This window comes from Chaetodon auriga, chromosome 2 (genome assembly GCF_051107435.1).
Source record: "Chaetodon auriga isolate fChaAug3 chromosome 2, fChaAug3.hap1, whole genome shotgun sequence".
Classification (NCBI taxonomy): Eukaryota; Metazoa; Chordata; class Actinopteri; order Chaetodontiformes; family Chaetodontidae; genus Chaetodon; species Chaetodon auriga.
In genome coordinates, this window is record NC_135075.1 from 28,190,506 (window position 1) to 28,211,082 (window position 20,577).

At 43.2% G+C, this 20,577-nt stretch overlaps 1 protein-coding gene across 1 annotated transcript; it reads left to right on the plus strand.

The window, feature by feature from the left end:
• Positions 1-3,740: 3,740 nt before the first annotated feature.
• On the plus strand, positions 3,741-20,135 carry ywhaba (tyrosine 3-monooxygenase/tryptophan 5-monooxygenase activation protein, beta polypeptide a). The gene is made up of 7 exons (XM_076745136.1): positions 3,741-3,873; positions 9,079-9,238; positions 11,210-11,350; positions 14,692-14,815; positions 16,050-16,213; positions 16,745-16,840; positions 17,300-20,135. The coding sequence occupies exons 2-7, from the start codon at positions 9,086-9,088 to the stop codon at positions 17,354-17,356; spliced, it is 735 nt and encodes a 244-aa protein (XP_076601251.1). The 5' UTR covers positions 3,741-3,873; positions 9,079-9,085; the 3' UTR covers positions 17,357-20,135.
• The last annotated feature ends 442 nt before the right edge of the window (positions 20,136-20,577 follow it).

Genomic DNA, 20,577 nt, shown 5'->3' on the forward strand with positions numbered 1-20,577 from the left:
TGAATGAGAGAAAGCTTGTATGATTGCAATTGTATGTTTTTACAAAGAAACTTCTTTTTTTCTTTTTTTTTGTTATTGTATAGCCTAAAATGAGTAACTAATCCATACGGAACTACAAGAGCCACCACGGATCAGACTGAGCGGCTTTACAACTAGCAGCAGTCTTTACTGCCATCTAGTGTCTGTCATCATGAGGTGCAGCATGAGGATGATTACGCAGGTATCAGCTGGTTTACTTGTTTTTTATTGAGTTTATTTCTGGATGAATACTAAAAACTCATGCATTCATTTTTGTTTATATTTGTGTTATTGTTTACAGTACTTAACACAGCTGCACTAAACACACACACACACACGCACACACACACACACACACACACACACACACACACACACACCCACACACTCTTTGCACTGCTTGGATAATAAACTGCACGTTGTTATACAGGATCTTTGCTGTGACACTAAAGTCTATTAAATTGAATGAATAACATTCATCCTTCCACAGAAAAAGTTTTAGACTTTATCACTGCTGGTTTCATTATTGAACTGCTGTTCAGTTGTACTATAGATGGATTCATAGATATTTGTCTTGGGCTTTGTTGCCCTGTAAATCTGCAGTGACTCAACAAATAAAGCATACAAATCACTAACAGTTGACAGTAATTATAATGAACAATTAATACAACACAGCCCTGTGAAACACATGTATGCACACACATGCACAACACTAAACAATCTCATCTCATCCATTCGTCCCAAACGCCTGCATACCGACAGGTGCATGGAAGACGTTTTGGACGACCCTGGTGACAAACAGAAACATTAACCTGTGGCGTTAAGTGGCCTGACTGCAGTAGATACAAAATGACTGCTTATATCGGTTTAGCTTACACTTCTAGAAGCTGAAGAAAAGGATGAGTCAGATCTGCCAGGAGTATCTGGATGTTCACTCGCTCCCAGCATTTTCAATGCAGACTGCAGCAGACGAGCAATCTGAGTTTATCTGTGCTTATAAATGACCATACCACGGTGTCATAAGGCCATATTTTTGTGTACTTCTCAGCAGTATAAATCTAAAGTCTACATGCAGCGTCAGATCCTTCCACCGTTCTATACAAGACTTCGATCAGAAATATGTGGAGCTTTAATAATATATTCTACTGGGGGCTTCTGCAGCTGCATTACAGGGGAAACAACCAAACTGGTGCTTGGGTCAAATCTCCAGTTATTCATTTATGATGTATAAAATTTTCAGCCACACATGCACGTGGACGGGTTATGAAACAGTAGGCCCCCGTAAAACAGCCCCAACACACAACACACAGAGGAGCAACAGCCCCGACTGGAAAAGACACAAGACGTCCCTCTGTGCTCATTTTACAACACTGTGTGTCTCACTGTAGTCTTTTGTGTGTCATTGTAGCATTTTTGCATATTTTTGTAGCTGTTTTATGTCTCTTTGTAGTCATTTTGTGTCTCTTTGTAGTCGTTCAGCATGTCGTTTTAGTTTCTTTGCATCTTTTTCTCATCATTTTGTGTCTCTGTGGTCATTTTGTGTGTGTGTGTTTGTTTTATATATTTTTGTACTTGTTTTGTCTCTTTGTCATCATTTTCTTTCGATCTTCCTTGTATTTTTGTGGTTGTTGTGCATCTTTTTCTAGTCGTTTCTACATGAGTCATTTTGTGTCTTTTTTTAGTCATTTCGGGTATCTTGGTAGTCATTTTGTATGTTTTTGTAGTCGTCACTTGCATATTTTTGCAGCCATTTAGTCTCTTTATGGTCTTTTTGTGTCTCTTTGTCATCGTTTTGTGTCTCTGTGTAGTCATTTTGTGGGTCTTTGTAGTCGTCTTGATCAAACAGGCTCTGGGCCTGTGCCAGGTGAGCCGGTTCACTAATCCACCCATGCATGCACGGAGAAAAACAATATAAATGTAGAAAAGCAGATACACACACTCACTGGGCTAAGCAGTAAATACAGATCTAACCCTAACCCTTTTTAATTTTCCTTTAACTGTATTTTATTTTTATTTTCTTATTCTCTTCTAATCTCTTTCTTTCTTTCTTTCTTTTTCTTTCTTTGAAATGTATGATTTTAATGTACTTTTCTGCTTCTGTAAAGCACTTTGAATTGCCTGGTGTATGAATTGTGCGATACAAATAAATTTGCCTTGCCTTGCCTTACCTCCACACACACACACACACACACACACACACACACACATACTGAGCACAGGAAAAACAAAAGGTTTTAAGCAGGTAATCTATCAGCTGCTGTCCACTTGCACATTCTGCTCTCAGTCAATAACTTCTGACGTCACTGACTGATTGGATTTATCGATTTATTGATTTATTGATTGTTGGACTGATTAATAATTTCCAGGTTGCCTGCTGACTTTAGCTGATTGTCTTTTTTGTGCCAGCTTTCACTGCGTCTTGCTTTTCTTGCTGATTTGATCAACTAATTATTTGATTCTTATTATTGATAATTTTCTTTTAGATTTAATATTGTTTTTTAAAATTCGCTCAAATTGGTAAATCAGTGTCTGGTTGATCGATTGACAGACACTTGTTCACTCTGGTCCAGACTTAAATATCATATCAACTACTGGATGGATTGGCACAGAGTTTGGTGCAGACATTCATGGTTTCCACACAACGAATCTGAATGGCTTTGTGGTGGACAATTTGGGCTCAAAGTGAAACGACTGGACAAATATTGATCAGTGCAGACCTCAATGTTCCACAAAGAATTCAGTGTAATTTTAGGTCATGTTTAAAATGGCTCCTGATTTACTATATCGTCCTCTGAAAAGCAGGAATAACACTGCAGCTGTCAGCGATGACGTGAAATGTTGATGATTCACTCAATTTACTGCTCACTAGAACAAGGCTCTCAAACTCAAATTATGTGAGGGTCACTGACCAAATTGTAGGGGGCCAAGGGCCCCGCTTGAACACTCAGCTATCAAAGTAGATAAATGAATCATGAATGAATGAATGTTTGAATGAATGTTACAGTCAAGTCAGGTCAACTTTGTCTGTATAGCACATTTCATACACAGGAAAACTCAATGTGCCGTACAATAAAACGTTGAAAATGTTCAATAAATGAGACCGAAATCACATATGAATACTGATATATAATATATAAATCCAAAAGAAGAAATGTTTTAGGACTGCTTTTGATAGAAGATACAGTAGCTGCAGATCTCAAGTCAGCACCATAACACCTAAACACACCTTCACCTGATTCTGTTTTAATTCTAGGCACATTCAAGAGACACATGCTTGATGATCGGAGGGATCTGATTGGGTTATAAACAGCAAGATGCTAAAAAATATCTACAGTTGCATAGCTGCCATTTTCTTTTAATGTTTTGCATGACAAACATCGACCAAACGGTCAGAAAAAGGTCTGTAGGAAACATATCGTGAAGCTGGAGTAATGACTGCTGGTGGACAGTGAGCTCCAGGGTTTGCAGTGGTTGTGTAGGTGGCGTGGTGGGAAGAACAGGCCTGCTTGTTGTAAAAGAAACCCACACAAAGCTGGATCAGCTGACACGACGCTGGACTCAGATACGGCAGCAGCGGCTTCGTGGAGACAGTTGCCATGGAGATCGGCGCACGTCATCCCGTCGCGGTTGCCATGGTCCTCCTGACGTCAAAGCCCCTCGCAAGATGCTCAGGAAACCCCCTGGCGCGGTCGCCATGGATACTGGCGGGGGAAGGGGTGGGGTTTGGAGGAAGCGGAAGTGTCAGAGCAGGCGGAAGTGGTACTGCCCTGAATACCTTGAGCAGCGAGCGGAGGACGGCTTGATAAATTCCCATCGTTCAGAGAATAAAATCGGGATACCTAGTACGCTCGAAATGTGAGTTCACTTGCTTATCACTCGATTATTGACTTCTGTACAGGATAAAGAGGGTCTTTCGGGGTGGACAGCAGCCCCAGCGGTGGCCCCATTCCCTGCCTCTGCGGCGGAAGGTGCCTATTGTGGTTAGGGGCTGGGTGTGAGGATTTAGGCCGAGTCTTGTGGCCAAATGGCGAGTAATAACCCACAAAACACCTGCTATGACATTGCATGTGCTTTTTGTGCTGTCGAATGTGCTTTAAATCGTTGATTTTGAAGGCCCAGACTCCGGTCGATGCCATGCGCGGTGCGCGTTGACCGTGTCGGGGGGGAGAAGCAGCACCCAAGTTTGGCCATTTTGACAGCTTAGCAGCCGTGGCCAGGCCGTCGTAAGAGCAGCCCAGACATGTTAGCAGCCAGTGCTAAGTACATGACACGATAGAAAACTTAAGGCTACTGCTGAGCTGCTGCCATACCCGAACTACCGACATATCTGGCCTCATTATTTGCAGAACCGACAGCACAGCGTGTTTGGCGATGTCTTTAGCTCAGATCCGTCATGGCGTGATGTTAGTGAAACGATAGAGATGCTAACACACCCTCCCTATTTCCCGGGAGTTTCCCCGCAAATGCGACTGCATTTTTAAAAACGCTAACTTTCGGTATCATTTAGCTGCTATGGGACAGTTGTGAAATTGAACAGATGCCGTATTTAATCCTCTATGATTCCGCTCACAGCTCGGTGTTTGCCAATGTTGGATCGCCATTCAGATTGAACTGGGTCAGGTCCCGTTAGCGGCTAAGCTAACCGTTAACGGCCGTGCAGTGACGTTCTGTTAGCATGCTAGCTGGCGGTAATCTATCTCTCCATCTTAAAATTCCGCAGGGGAATGCGACAAGGAGGGCGTAGCTGTTCGCAGGCTGACTAAACGCCAAACCCTAATAATCATGGCCTGGAGCCTCTTTTTAGCACTCATGTCAAAACGTTTCCTGGGGCGCTGGTTTTTTGAGCTGCTCGGTGCGTCTCGGCCGGGTTGCTGCTGAAAATGGTGTTCACAATTTTTCTCTGTGCGCATAAGCCTGTTAACCTCAATAGTTAGCTCGGCGGTTGGGTAACAGCATTGCTAATGTTATGTTGGTGGTGTGCCACACGATGGGAGCTGATCGAAGAGGCCAATTTGGATTAATTTTAACCGATGTGCAAGCCGCTGCGGCAGTCGAGTCAACAAACGCTTCCTAAATGCGCATGTAACCGCAATAAGCGGCACTGTACCAAATGCTAAATGCTAACATTGGGATGCTAAAATGTGCTAAAATCAGACAGATTAGCCTCGAAGGCGTAACACGGTTGTCGAAATGACAGCACTGCGTGAATGCCACATGCAGCCTGAGCATTTTCAGGATTCACGGTCCATATAACTCACTATTTCTTTCTTTTATTTCTCTCCCCTGCACATACTTTGCTGTCTGTGCTTATTAGTATCCTGTCAAATTCCGTGTTCGATTGAAAAACCCGAGTGAAGTCCACTACCGCATTAAAGGCACGTCAATAAAAATATATCTTCTTTTGTAGGAATTTAGTCCATTTAATGGTGACAGAGCAGAATGTGAACCTGAGACCACTGACAGATGAAAATAAGATTAGAAGAAAATGCTTGAAAAGGGCAGCTAATATTAAATGCTTGTCAGTGTAGTACAATACAATAAATTACATTCTACAGTCAATCATTGTAATTGCTTCTTCATAAACATGATGTTTTCATACAGAATTAAACAGTGTCTTGTCTATGGTTATATCATCATCATTATTATTATTATCATCAAAAGTGTAGCACATAATAACCTTTTAAAAGTACACATCAGGTTGATTTTGTAAACAGAAAATAAACCACCATTCACCAATACCTCCAGTTTACTAGAATAATACAATGTGATTGAAAAGCACTGCTGACAGATAGTCCTTCACCTCCAAGAGCAGAGGCTGTCGACATATTTGAGCTGCAGTGAGCAGTTATTTTCATCACTGATTAACTGGCTGGTTATTATCTTGATTAATCAGTTAATAGTTTGGTCTGTGAAATGTCAGAAACTGTTGATATACTCATTGTTTTGTGCTGCTGAAGCCAAATACAGAGCTTTGGTAAACTGTCATGAGGCATGGAAAGCCAGCACATGTTCTAGCTTTTGGCATTTTGTGTGAAAAGTGACTTAAATGATGTATTGGTCATCAAAAACTAGCTGAATTTTCTGCTAATCAATGAACTTATGTTTGAGATCTAAGTTACATGAGGATGTCAGATATTTAAAGTAATGCTTGGCTCAGTGTACTATTATTTTGGGGTTAAAAATTCCATGAAGTAAATGCCGCCTTTCCCATAATCATTATTATAACTGGTTTGGTGTTTCAATACAAAATCAGCTCTTGTATGTACAGTTGTCAGTGTGGAATGTGATTAAGATCCCTCACAATCTCTAATCAAGAACTGAAACTGACCTCTTAGTGATGCCCCTTTGAGGATTTGGTCAGTACAGAACAACCAGATTTGCCTTAAATCAACCTCAACACGACACCGTGGACTTCCGTCTTCTTCTCAGTGAGTGTTGTGATAATGGAGGAAATGGGTGTCTGAATTTATAATGATCCCATGCACTAATGGTTTCACCATTTTGGTTTTTTGGTAAACAAATGGAACGGCACTCAGTATCAGCAGATAATTGATTTTGAGATTCAGCCTTTAAATCAGCACTGGAAATGTGCCATCGTTGAGAGGCTAATAATTACTCTGAGGACCACAGGAAGTACATAAGAGGGTCAAACTTTGAATGATAAAAGTTTAACCCCTACTATCTTTTCTCTCATGAGGTCTGCGCTCACGTTGTTGATTCACACTTGACTGTTTGTTTTGCAACAACTTTTATTAAATATGAATTACATTGAGAAAATGTGGTTAAATTCAATCTGTCATTTAGTTCAATAAAATATTTGATAATCATCTTTCAAACAGAACATTCCTTATCATACCAACTGAGACAATTTCTTTTTTTTAATGCTATACACTATACTAATAAAAACAGTGATTGTTGCTCAAGAGCACTTCCAACGTTGAAGTTCATTGGATGTAAAATACAGTTATTTTGATTTCAACGCTGATCATCACAAAGCAACTGCAATTTTTACAAATTCACCAACATTTAGAACAAATACCAATTTTCACAAGTCTGCTAAAATGGAAGGTGCTTGGGTAAAATCAAGTTGTGGCAAAAATCATTAAAATGTTAATTGATAAGTTAAATAAATTAACACAAAAGTCCAGTAACTCTGTAAAGTGCTCCTGCTCCGTGGTTCACAACATTACACATAAACTTCAATCAAAGCAGGAGCTACCACGGAATGGCAACCTCTGTGATGGTTGACGTGTTTATATCGAGTGGTGGTCAGTATTGACTGACGATTGGTTTTTGAGTCGGGCTGGAACCAGTGATTGATTAATCGTTTATCCGTTGATTATCTTTAAACAGTTAAATTGACTGACTGGTATTTTTACACATGGAGAAAAAGACTCTTCTCTGACACCATTAATTCAATGAAAGATAACATTTAAGCCACAATTGAAGCACCTCTTTTGAACGTCATGATGGGTACGCTTAACCTTGGCGCACCAGATGCTTTGTTCCACAGAGCCACCATAGAACACACTGTGTACACAACAACTATTGACAGGCGTTTTAACCGGTTGCAACTTAACAGCAGAGAGGGCCTAAAGGAGAGAAAGCTGCTGTTGGGGAAACACATTTCTTGATACCTCATCTAGTGTTTTGCAAGAAGATATATTGAAACAGACACGAGAAAGGATCTTTGTGACCGTTGTGCTTGAACCAAGCAGTGCACAGCAGCATGAAGCCTGGTGGTGGCATGTCGTGCTGTGTAGATGCTGCTTGTGAAGGTGGCAACATGACCATCAATGCAATAAAGCAAAAATCCAAGAAGAAAGTCTGCTGCTGCCTCTCTTTTTAGAGGACTGCAATCTAAGAGACTTATTTTACAGCAAGAGAGTGGTTCACACAAACAAACGTTAATGTACTACAGTGGACATCTGAGGTATCTGGTATCTGAGGCAACATTAGTAATCAGGGTCAGACTGGAAACTGATCTGATATCTGCCACCAACATATCCAGGTGAAAATGCAAATCCCAAAAGAATTACCAAATGATACAACTTCAGTTGAAAATCAAGATCTAACTGATACAGAAAAAAGTATTTGAACTACACTCAGTACTTCATTGTTGTTTTAACTGTCATAGCTTATACCTCTTTTGCCCTCCATAGGGAAACCCCATCCTCACCCCTCTGCTTCCACAGGGAGGCCAGAGGTCAGGTAAGCTTCAAGGACACTTGGACACAACAAGGTGGTGGTTGAATTTCCCTGTGGTGGAAGGGTGACACTCAGCTCAGCATCCAGACCGACGGGTGCAGATGTGAGGGGAAAGACGGATTGTGGTGGAGGTGTATTAACATATTTTTCCTCCCATGTGATCATGTGTTAGTTTATTCCTTAGCAGCTTGAAAATAGAAATAAAGGATTTGCAAGTTATTGAAGGAAATTGAATATGCAAGCGTAGACGCTTAAAGCCCAGTGTGAAGAGTCTGTAGTGTCATGTGTAGATATAAAGGAGATGCAGGCGAGGCTGTGGCCTACTTAGACCTACAGATTCATCTGGAGAGTAGAAAGTCCTCTGGGATGAAGTAACCGGGAGCAGCCACTTTGCTGGAATTGAATTGGGTTTTTGACAGTGTATGAAGTAAAGTAAGGTCTTTGCTGGTGTATTTTATGTTTTTTTTTTTTTTCTTGTATGTGATACCATCCAACAGTTTATTAAACCTAACCAGTACTAATGGTTTCATTGATGGAACAGTTCAGCATCTTTATACATGTGTCATCTTTTAAAACATGACCAAAGCCCAACTCTGTACCTTTCCTACTGTCGTGGTTTTCCCCTGCTGTTGTTTCTTTCCCCTCCTCCATCATGCTAATTCTGTACCTCCGGCCCTCAGATCTTGCACACTCGTACTTCTCTCACGTCTTTCTGTCTTTCTCAGTGGTTCTCCCTACTTTTCCCCCGTCCGTCCTCCTTTCTTGCCTGCCCCAGCTGGTAAATGGAGAGTCTCGATGCTTAAGTCCAAACACTAACTCTGTCTTGCTGTCCCTTGTTCTTCTCCCCTGCAGCCTAAAAATGGATAAGAACGACCTGGTGCAGAAAGCCAAGCTGGCAGAGCAGGCTGAGCGCTACGACGACATGGCGGCTGCCATGAAGTCCGTGACGGAGCAGGGCCTGGAGCTCAGCAACGAGGAGCGCAACCTGCTCTCTGTCGCCTACAAGAACGTGGTATGGCATCTATCTCGAGGCTTTGGTTTTTTTGTCGTGCTGTACAGTCAGTCGTGATTTGGTTCAACTTGCATTCAGTAGAATTTTAGGTTTTATCTCTTAAAACTAAGCTGAAGAATAAAAATGGCTAAATAAGAAAATACATGTATTGAGTGATATCAGTGGTTAATGCTGCTGCTGAGTTGGATTTACAACACAAAAGTCCACAGTGTCCTTGGAGACAGAGACAACACAGAAGCAGACTGACTCTAGAGAGCAAAGATACCCCTGATTATATGCAGTCAAACGTTTCAACTTGAATAAAGAGTTGTTTCTTTGAGCTGTATGGCGCTGTGAATGAATACACATGAGGAAGGACAGGAAATCAAGACTGAAACTCCAGGGAAGTTTGCTGTTGTCACAATAAATATCATCGGAGGGATTTGGCCATTGACTGCTCGCGACTCGAAAAAATGAGAAAAAAAGTGATTTTTCAGCTCCGCCATGCACATTAGCACAGTTTTGTTTTCCCAAACATTGTGCCACGATGCGTTGTTACACCCATAACAAACACCCGTGGTGCATATCAGGATAATGATTGAACACCTATGGCAGCGAGGACCGTCTCCCTCTGAAGTCTGGTCTTTCTGAAATAACTGCCAGATTTGTCTATGGAAACATTTCCTGTGGTGGTTTTAGGGCGACCGCACATCAGGCACCAGCTGCAGCGTTTGACTGTATGCTTTAATTTATCCTCTCTTGGCTCATCACTTGCTAAAACGCCATTTTTGAAGGCAGAGCTGCACTCCAGTATGTGTTCTTATGGGAGGCACAGATTTTTAATACATAACAATCTGCTGTCGCCTGATGTTTATTCATAGAATTTACAATCTTTGCATTTAGCTTCTTTTCAAGTCATACATAGTCTGTCACTTGCTGACCTGCTGTAAAGATTTTTTAGTCTTAACTAGAAAAGCACACATTATGTAAGAGCAGCCCGAGGTTTTCCAGCACTGCTGCTCTATTTCTCATTGAGTTTTTCTGATTTTTTTTTTTTTTTTAAAGCTTGCCAGCATTGGGTACCACTCAATACTTCTTTTGTTGTATTTTTCACTGTAACCCAACCAGGAGGACAGACACTCTGTGGCTATGTTTAGTGAAGACAGGGAAACGGCATAAACCGCAGAGATCTCACATGATAAGGAAGCAGGCTGTTATGCTCGATCACATTCTAATGCTCGAATGAACAAGGTGCGGTTTGTGTTTAGTCGACGATGATCTTTAAATGCATCCGCAAGCAGCAATTCTGGGTTCAAACCTTTAATGGTCAACAGAAGCAAATAGTTTTATAGACACAGAATTAAAAAGCAGAGATATGTGTTTTTGGCATGTGTGGCGCCCCCTGTGGGTCAGACACAGTGCTTTGGTATGCATATGTCCAAATAATGTCACCATATCAACAAGATCAGTGATGATGGGACAAATGATCAAAAAACAGAAAGGTTAGAATGGGTTATGGCCTAATTCCCGCGAAGCCCCTGAAGGTTATTGATTGATGGCCAAAGGATGATGTCCAAATTGGTGTTAATTCGGTCAAAATCCACCAAGTAAATGTCATCTGTTTTTCAGATTATGCAAATTAGCTAAAGCTCCATCGTGGCAGACTTGTATGATGGCTTTTTTATTTTTATTTATTTATTTGTTTGAGTTGTTGCACATCATTTCTAGTTATGGGGCAAAGTTTACTGTCTCTAGCGTGTTCCAGGTCACAGCAAGTTGAATAAGACAATAAATAATGATGATAGTATTAATAAAAATAAAATAACTTAAAATGTAAATTAGTCTCAAAATTAACACCAAATAATTGTGGTTTTAGTCATGGTTACTCTATCACACTAATATGTATTATTTAAGATGTGTTCACTCAGTCACATACAAAATGTTGTCTTTTAATGTCAGTTTTTTGGTTGATGACGCTCTTGTTTCCATTAGGTGGGGGCCCGTCGCTCATCCTGGCGCGTCATCTCCAGCATCGAGCAGAAGACGGAGGGGAACGAGAAGAAACAGCAGATGGCACGCGAATACCGTGTGAAGATCGAGTCTGAACTCCAAGAAATCTGCCAGGACGTGCTGGTACGGAGATGGATGGGAAAGGGCAGAAAGGGAGTGAGGGGATGTGAAGATGGAGAGAGAGAAAGGACAAGATGGGTGGTGGTGATTGGGCGGGAAGAGCGGGACAGAAGGTAGAAAGAGGGAGAGGGAACGATGGAGGAGAAAGCACACTGGAGCTCTTGGCTGAGGATGGAATAACAGTCACATGGCGCTAACTCGTGGAGACACTAATAACGTTGCTAGCAGCGGCACTGGCAGCTGTTTAGAGTTGTCAAACAAAGATTTAATTTTCCTCTGCACTTTGGTATCTGCTTCATTTTTTGTGTTCAGTAGATGCGGCGGCGAAAGCTTGAGTGGAAAGGCAGCAGAAGTCATGTGAAGTCGCCTGTAGTTTGTGTGGGCGGGGGGGGGGGGCTGGATGTAGATTCCAGAAGGACATGGGGTGTTTTTAAATGAATGCATTTAATGAACTGTTTGCACTACATCTTATTTTCTAAAGTGGCCACTGTCAGCTGAGGCCTGAGCAGGTGTTCACACTGTAAATAGAAAAAAAAAAAAGGTGTGGGCATGCAGCTACAGATAAGAGACGAGAAGATGAAATATGATCCAGGAAGGCCATTTTGAGTGTTACATGCACGAGTTCGAAGGCTCATCAGATGACGGATTTTACAGCGATCATTCATTTTTTGATTACACCAGTGTCACTGGTGTAACTCCACCTGGAATGTGCGTGCATTTGATTGGTCGAGGCACTGCACTGCCGGGGGACGTTGCATTGTGGTGAAAGTAAATCCAGGTGCTGGATGAGTCACAGCGGTTTGATTGAAATGACTGCTGCTTTTCTGTTGTTGCTGTTTTGCTATTTAAACCTTGTCTGGATTGGATGTGACTCTTCCATATTCTTTAGTCGTCCACCTGTCAGAACACTTGTTTTTTAGGCTCTGTATCTGATCAGGATCGGTGACTGAAACATGACAAACATTGTCAAAACACTGATTGGCTGCATGTGCTGCTTCTGGGAGATACAGTGAGGAAAACTCGCAGTTGAGAAGCAGTGAAAATATGTGTAGGTTAAATCTCTTGTTCAGTTATCTTTAAACAGTTGTTGGCTGATGTAAAGCTCACAAATTGTGCCTGAACGTAAGACAGCCTGACATGATGGGAGCTACACTGAGTGGAAAGTCTCACTCGGCTGCTCAAACCCAGAGTTCAAAGATGCTCCTGTCAAAAAGTGTTGTGGAAAATATCTCGTGTAGTTTTTCATCAGGAGGCCTTTGATAGTTCTGGCCGTCACGAATTACCCCCGCAGTGCCAGGTCCTGACTCGGCTACAACACAAATTGCTCAAGGTCAAACCAGACTCAAATTTTTAGCGCCTGAGCAGACTTCTAATAATATCTTCAAGGTCAAACTGGAAGCCTCTGCAGTGATGTGGTGCTGTAGGAATGAAGGGAGGGAAGGACGGGTGGAGACACGCTGTCCTTAAAGCAGCAGGAAGCCTGGGAGCTGTGATGCATCTGCAGGACAGAAAATATGTCAGGAACTTAGACCTAGAAGAGCTACCAGCTGATGAAAGTCACAGCAAAAATTGAATCTTCTCCAATACATGTTTGTTTTATTTTGAAACAGGAAACTGGTTGTAGATATTTTATTGTTATACATTCGAGCACAGGGGTTCACAATGGAGTCGAAAACAAAACCGGCATTGAAAAATGACAGTCCAATGAACATATAAATTAATATATTTGCTGTCAAAGTAATGAATGGGTAACGTAGAAGGCGCTCTTGTTTCATAAAGCTTGTCATGGCGGACCACCAGAATGGGCGCAACACAGCTAGAACACCCACACAACCTGGTGCCGACTGCTGGAAACGAGAGTGATGATTGTGCCTGTCATCCTCTGGTTGAGCTGCAGCGGCTAACAGACCTGACTGCCTGCTGTGTCATGCTGAGTGGAAGTACAGATGGGTGAAAGTGGAGGAAAATGTTTCTGAATCAGTTTGACAGAATGGATGGTGGTCCTCAGGTGGGAAACCCAGGGGGGCACAAGTATATGGACTTTTATATTGCAGTATTGGCATAAAGTCAGATGACTCATTGCTTGACTTTGTTGTCCCCAGTAGATGAATACAGCGATTCAAAGCTGTTTTATTTCACACAAGTAGCTTCTTTGCTCCTAATCTGCTGCGGATTGTCAGCCATACTGTAAGAGGTCATTCACAGTTGATGAGTTGGTCGTTAATCCGGTGATTTCCGCCTGGTTTAGTGTCTGCATGACGTTCCCGGGCCAGGTTACTAAGTGAGCAGATTAAAGCAGGCTCTCTGTGGTAGAAAGTTCTTAATGAAATCACTGAAACAAAGCTGGTCTCAAGATTTCACCTCCGTCTGGCTCCATCCCTCAACGTTCAAAGGAGTTCTTTCTGAGATGTTTGCTTGGACTTATTGTGAGCGTGCAGTTGATCAGTTACAGTCTATAATTGCTGTTTTCCATTCATCATTTATCACTTTAAAGCTTCTTTCGTACTGTTACTTTGCCAGAACCGCTGCTCCAAATTGTGGTTGGGGACCTCTGGTGCTAATTTAGCCTGGCTCATAATGGTACCGCAGCTGGTAATTGAACAGATCTGCAGAGACCGCTATAGCTGTGCCACTGTAAACAGCCGGGCTGCGTCTATGTACTGGCCTTCAGACACGTTCAGGCGAGATGCTCGTCTGGCTGCAACACAGGTACCCACACAGTGACCCTCTTCAGGGTCATGAGGGCCAGGTTATCCAAGAAAAAGAAGTGCAAAGTTGGAAAGTTGTGGAAAAAATGAGGGGGGAGGGATTTCTGAAGCTATGCCACCACCTGACAGGCACTTCTGAAGACGCATACTGGCAGCTGAAGTGTGCTCATGACTGCCAAAGACCGCCTGTCCTCTGCAGCCCGTTACTAGCTGCTCCGGTTAGCTCTGACAGTCGTGAGCATACATGGGGTTAACCATGCTAGCTGCGCCGAGTGGTTATGGTCAGTATCCCTTGTGTGTCCTCCACATTATCAGACACTTGATGGCCTTGATACCCCACCTCATAACGTGTCCCTCTAAAAGGAAGTGTTCTCAACAGAACTTAAGGGTGTGATCAATTATCCAAGAATGACTGAGGTGAAGTGGTTCGTTTGTTACTGATGGTGTTTGAGCTCGTCTCAGGTTTGGTTCTAGCAGAGGCTGCAGTGCAGAGACGTGTCAGTGAAACCATCTGTAGTCAAATAGGCTGTGTGCTTGTGCACTTTGTGTGTGTGTTTCCCTGCCGTTGCGCTATGAATGCAGCTCCTTCTGGCCTGTATGTGTTTAAAAACCCTTCTGGTCGTCTGTCTGTTTCAGAACCTGCTCAGCGATTTCCTCATTCCCAAAGCAACTCAGGCGGAAAGCAAGGTGTTCTACCTCAAAATGAAAGGAGACTACTACAGATACCTGTCAGAGGTGGCCTCTGGGGACTCGAAGAAGGGTGAGTGTCAGCGTTTTAGCCATTAAAAGTCTACTTCTTCTCTCATTGTGCTTCCAGGGAAATATAGGGTAGAGTAATAAAGGTAGAGCAAGCAGATACAGTACTTATCACTGGGGATACTCAAGCAGCAGCAGCAGCAGCCCTGAACTCACCAGGATTCAGTGTCTTGCTCATGGACGGCTGAGCTGGGGGATGTTTGTTGACGAGGGGCCTTGAACCCGGTTAAAGGGAGGATTCCTTCGTCAGTGTAGCACCTCGCTAATCAGTGCGTTTTTACTGCTCAAACATAAAGTCAGTTTGCTGTGTTGCTCAGAGTAAATATTCCCTTTTAATAAACAGACCATGGTAAACCTTTTTACCACTTGCAGTAAAGAAACCACTTTATTACCAAGAGCTCAAAGCTCATTTTTAGTGCTGGCGAGTCTGAGCCAACTGTCATCAGAGTTGAATGATGAATTCTTCAAAATGAAGAGGTGGGCTTCATAGGTTCTTCTAGAATTTAAGGAGGTAGTTAAATTATTGTAGAATAATAAGGCAGTTGTTCAGAAGATGGCCCATCATCCAGCGTCCACGTTGCATTGTGGTGCAGCAAATGAAAAGTGAGCGAAAGACATTTTTCCTCGTGTGTCTTCTTCAGTCAGAGGACGCAGGAAACACCAGTGTTTATGGGAGCAGTCTCAGCCATGATGTCATGTGCTCACATTAGTCATACCAAGGTTTTACAAGTGACTGACAGTGAGACTGACTCGTAAAACTGACACTCAGCCTCCAAACGGTTCTGTGCAGATCATCAGAGATCACAGATGAATTATCCAATCATTCATCATGCTCCGCTTCTGTCTGATCGCGCTGACCTAGATCATTGTCCATTTCCTGTCTGATACTTTGGTTTATGAACAAGTGCCTGCAAGCTCAGCTGTGCTAACACGCTAAGCTAAGATGGTGTATTTGATAAGCATTATATACCAGCTAAACATCAGCTAGCTGCCATTGTGAACATGTTAGCATGCTAATGTTAACATTTAGCTCAAAGCTGCCAGTGTGGCTGTGGACTCGAAGTCTTCTTTGTTCCCATATACCAAAAAGTTGACAGGATGGCTTTGACTGCAGGTCACAGTGAACGGGTCCTCCTGTGACGACAGTTTGTTGATGTGCAGCGTGTCGTTGAGATTTATGTTTGAGGTCACGGCGTGCAGCAAAATGAAAGTGACTGTTGTGTGTTTGTGTTGTAAAGGCACGGTGGAGAACTCTCAGCAGGCCTACCAGGACGCCTTCAACATCAGCAAGAAGGACATGCAGCCAACACACCCCATCCGGCTGGGCCTGGCCCTCAACTTCTCCGTCTTCTACTACGAAATCCTCAACTCGCCCGAGCAGGCCTGCTCTCTGGCCAAGCAGGTGAGTGTATGACACTGTGTTCATTCATCAAAGAGCTCTGAATTTGAATGTTTTATGGTGGTGCGGGTCGTGGACAGGTGGCTCCTCCCCTACTGAACAACTGCCAGTTCGCAGTCAAGATGGAGGACTGCCTTGCAGGTTGCTGAGCTGCTGCTCTTGGATGAGATTGTTAGATATCAAAGCATCAGAGTCTCCGGTGACTTCGAGTGTGTTTGAAAAAGATGTGCGGGCGGCGCCCACGATCAGGACGACTCTTCATGTGAAAGTGGACCTGACAGAACCACTCGAGTCATGCGGAGCAACAAAAGTCAAGTACATCTGAAGTGAAAGCTTTCCCAGAATCCAACTTGATCCGACAGCAGTAATTTAAAATAGCTCAAAAGGCAACTACACGTTATGGATCGCAAGCTGTACTTTTATTGGAGAGCGCTCCAGAAAGCACGCAGAGAAATGGAACCGGCCAAGCGAGACAAACCCAGTCTGTGTGAGAAAACGTATCCCATCAGCTAAACTTCCCGTTCCTCCCTGCAGGCTTTCGACGAGGCGATCGCCGAGCTCGACACCTTGAACGAGGACTCGTACAAAGACAGCACGCTGATCATGCAGCTACTAAGGGACAACCTGACTGTGAGTATGCAGCCAAAGATCTACACTACTACTACTACAAACTACAGCAGGCGAAACTGTTTGGAAGACTTGTTAAATATTCATGTGATTAATTTGACTGCACGCGCATAAAACATGCTGGAATTAAAGGAAAACAGTTGGTGATAGATGCTGAGCTTCAGTCAGTAATGAGGGCGGCGCTCTACGTTTATTTAGTACTGACATATGGGCCTGTTTTTAGAATCAGTGGAGCCGTTTGGGACAGACGAGTGAGACACATGAGGGACAGACAGACTTCTGTTGTGGTCTTTTCACGGGACTCTTTAATAACAGAATACCTTCTTAAAGAAAATGGACTTTTCTCAGGGGCTCCTGATCGTCTGCTGTGCTCAGAATGAAGTGAAACAAACGTCACGAGTTGTCACATCCTTGTTTACGCTGCCGGGATGACCCAAAGACATTTCCTCTCTCTTTCCGCAGCTGTGGACATCAGAAAACCAGGGAGACGAGGGCGAAGGCGGCGATGGCGAGAACTAGAGCGCACTTCACTGTTAACCCATCCCCACTCTCTCCCTCCTCCTTTTATCTCTCTTCCTCTTTCTTCTCTTCTTCCTCTTCTTCGTACACATAAACAGCCCGTTCATTCCCTCGTCTCACTTTTTCAAGCCCAGCCTCCCGACCTCCCTTCTGTATAACCAACAGCATGAATAGTACCTGACCTTCACAAACGGATTTTAAAGAAAAAAAGGAGGGGGGTAAAAGAGAAACTACTCCATCAGCCCTCCATCCCTCCATCCCTCCTCCCACCCTCCCCTGATGATGGCACTCCAGGGCGTCCAGCAGGAGAAAACCGCTGGTCAGTCTAGTCTTATAGCGCACGGAGGGTTTTAGTCCCAGACCACAGATCATGACTTTAGAGCCCGCCTTCCCCGTTTTTACCCTCCTCATTTAATCTTCCTCCATTCCTCCTGTTCTTCCCTCACTCCTCTTCCCTCCCTCCTAACATCTCAGTACGTTCTCTCACCCTCCCCCCTCCTCCCCCCGCCTCTCTCTAGCGAGTTAATGCATTTATATAGTTGTCCATCCCTTCTCTTTTGGCTTTTCTTAGTGTACTGGCGAATGGCTGGTTTTATTCCACTTTAAACAAAACAAAAGGTTATTAAACTGTCCGTTTATTTTCAACAAACACTGTGATGCTTAGTTTTTCCTCCACTTTGCCACCAGATCCTCGTTTGAGGGCAGAAACAATATTTGGGAGGGGGGGTGTGTGTGAACAGCAGTGCTATTCTGCTGAGGTTTATACAGAAGGGTCCTCCTAACAAGGCTGTATTGTGACACTGACAAATCTAAAAACAAGTGTTTTACCCGCCGTGTAATCAAACACTCACCGTTTTTATTTCACTTTCTAACCGGGACCCCGACTCTTTCGTTGGACGCCATTCTGCATATTTCCAGTTCGGAGCTAAAACTGAATTGAAGCGCGATGAGAAACGAAAAGCAAACATTCCATCTGAACGTTTGAGCAAACCTTTCACCACAAACGGGACCCACATGCTTCCTCGGATCCGCCTCCCGTCGCGGCGGCGCTGCTGCGCGTCGGTCAGCCGCCCTGACGTTAATCCCCGAACACGTCATTTCCCTTCGCGGTTGCGTTTCTCCTTCTCTGTGTGTGTTTAACAAATCAAACTCTTCTTTCCAGTTTTTGAAAATTGTAAAATTGTAAAACATTTTTAGAGCTTAACTGTAAATCTGTCTTTTGGAAAACGAAACGGTTTGTCGATGTTGTTCGTTAACACCTGCTTGCAATGAAACCCTTGAAGCCGTTACTGTCAGCTGCTGTTTGACGCTTTGGCATTTTTGCCCAGATCATTTTTTTGGTACCCCCCCCCCCCCCCGGATGCCCCTTAACTGCTTGTACAGACGAGTCCAGAAAAGCCCCACGTTTCCACTCGCCGCCCAACGCTGTGATTGCCAACAAGGATGCATGCCGACATTTATCACCACGTAAATCTGCTGCGAGCGCTGAGTGGGGAATCACACACCCTGTGGATCCACACTTCCTGCTTCCTGGTTTCCAAATCCTGAACAGCGGTTTGGCCAGGTTTCGTCCCTGCATCGATATCGGCTAACTGACCTGACGTGTCAGGTGGTTTGTGGCACAGAACAGGAAGTCCACCATGTTTGGAAAAGATCAGGCACCTGTTAAAAAAAAAAAATACTTGCAGGTGATTGGACGAGCCATCTATCGCAGACAATCACAGCCAATCAGATGGTGATGTTGGAGTCTGGTCAGAGTGAGGAAAGCCTTCAGCGCCGCTCTTCCTCCTTTCAGTGAAGATTTAAATTCAAAACCAGAATGAAGCAGTGATTTTTAAGTGTCACCGAACTTGTAGTTTGGATCACGTTTGATGATTTCAGGCTGAAGTTCACAAACATGTTTCTGTCAAATCAACCTTTCAGATCTTTCGACCACATTTGGAAAAGAGAACAGTTACCAGTTTTTTTTAGATCGGATCTTTTACAGTGTGAACATTTGAGATAGAAAAATCAGGCCGATGGCACGACGCTGTCCGTGTTCACATCCAAAACTTTGGCCCCAAACTTCGAGGAATATCGGCCGACCGGAGAGCAGACCAGCGAGTCTGCAGACGTAGTAGAAATAGTTGAGGAAATATTTTTCGTCTCCACTCAGTGTCACAATAACCTTGTCATGAACCATCTCGACATTCCACTCTGTAGGTGTAGAAAAGTCATGTGTCTCAATGTTTTTTTTTTTTCTTTCGCTGGGGACAAATGTTTTCATGCACTGAAGTTTAAAAGGTTAAAAAAAAATCCTCCCTGCCGCTCTTTTTCTCGTTAGCTGAACAAAAAGGCAGTTATTCTACGCTTTCTAAGGAAAAAATGATCCCATGCAGTAGTGAATGTGGCACCGAGCCTGTCTGTATATCTGGTATCTCAAATCATTTTGTTTTTACTGACCAGTATTCTGCTTAAAATAAAAAGGAAAAAAAAAAATAACCCAAAAAAAGACAATTTTTTTTCTTTTTTTTTTTTTGCTTCTGTGACGGTTTTATTGCTTAGCGCGCACGTGGTTGTGAAAATTTAGACTTAGCTCAAGGACACCAATAAAAAATGAGAAAATGACAAAAAAGAAATCCCCCTCGACCCCCCCACCCCCACCCTGGCTATTGACGTAATATTAGATTTGTGTATGTCTTTTAAAAAAAATGCAGCTCTAGTTTCACCTTACATGTTATAAACAGGACAAAATGTAAAAGACAATTTAAAGTGAAATAAAGGTTTTATCAGTTCCGAATCAGCCCTGTTCTGTTTATTACCTCCAGCCTGTTAATGCCGCATGTTTTTTAACTTTATCTCAGCAGAAAGCCTTTAAAACACACTCAGGTGTTGATGTGTGTGCTCAGTTTTTGGGTGTGACGTTTGGGACAGAAATGCAAATATTCAGCTTGATAACAGAAGGCTGTTCAGTTCTCTTGGACCGCGTTTGCTCTCCAAACTGTTTTATGCAAATGCAGAAAGATGCAAATTTTTTATTCTCTTGTGTTTTTCACAGAAGACGGAGTGAAAACACGTCTGCGGGATGACTCGGGTTTGACGTCGGCCTTCTTTTTCATGTCACGCAACCACTTCCTTCAGTTTTTGTTGAGTTGAACACCACGAATGCCTTCGAGGAAAGCTCGTGTGTGTCCTCTGTCCCCGTCCGATCACTGCGTCTCGCCCCTGTTTTCAGTTTGCAT

Coding starts and splice junctions, on each gene's coding strand:
- ywhaba (XM_076745136.1), top strand. CDS start 9,086: ATGGATAAGAACGACCTGGTGCAGAAAGCCAAGCTGGCAGAGCAGGCT. Junction 9,239..11,209: donor CTGTCGCCTACAAGAACGTG/GTATGGCATCTA, acceptor TGTTTCCATTAG/GTGGGGGCCCGTCGCTCATC. Junction 16,841..17,299: donor TACTAAGGGACAACCTGACT/GTGAGTATGCAG, acceptor CTCTTTCCGCAG/CTGTGGACATCAGAAAACCA.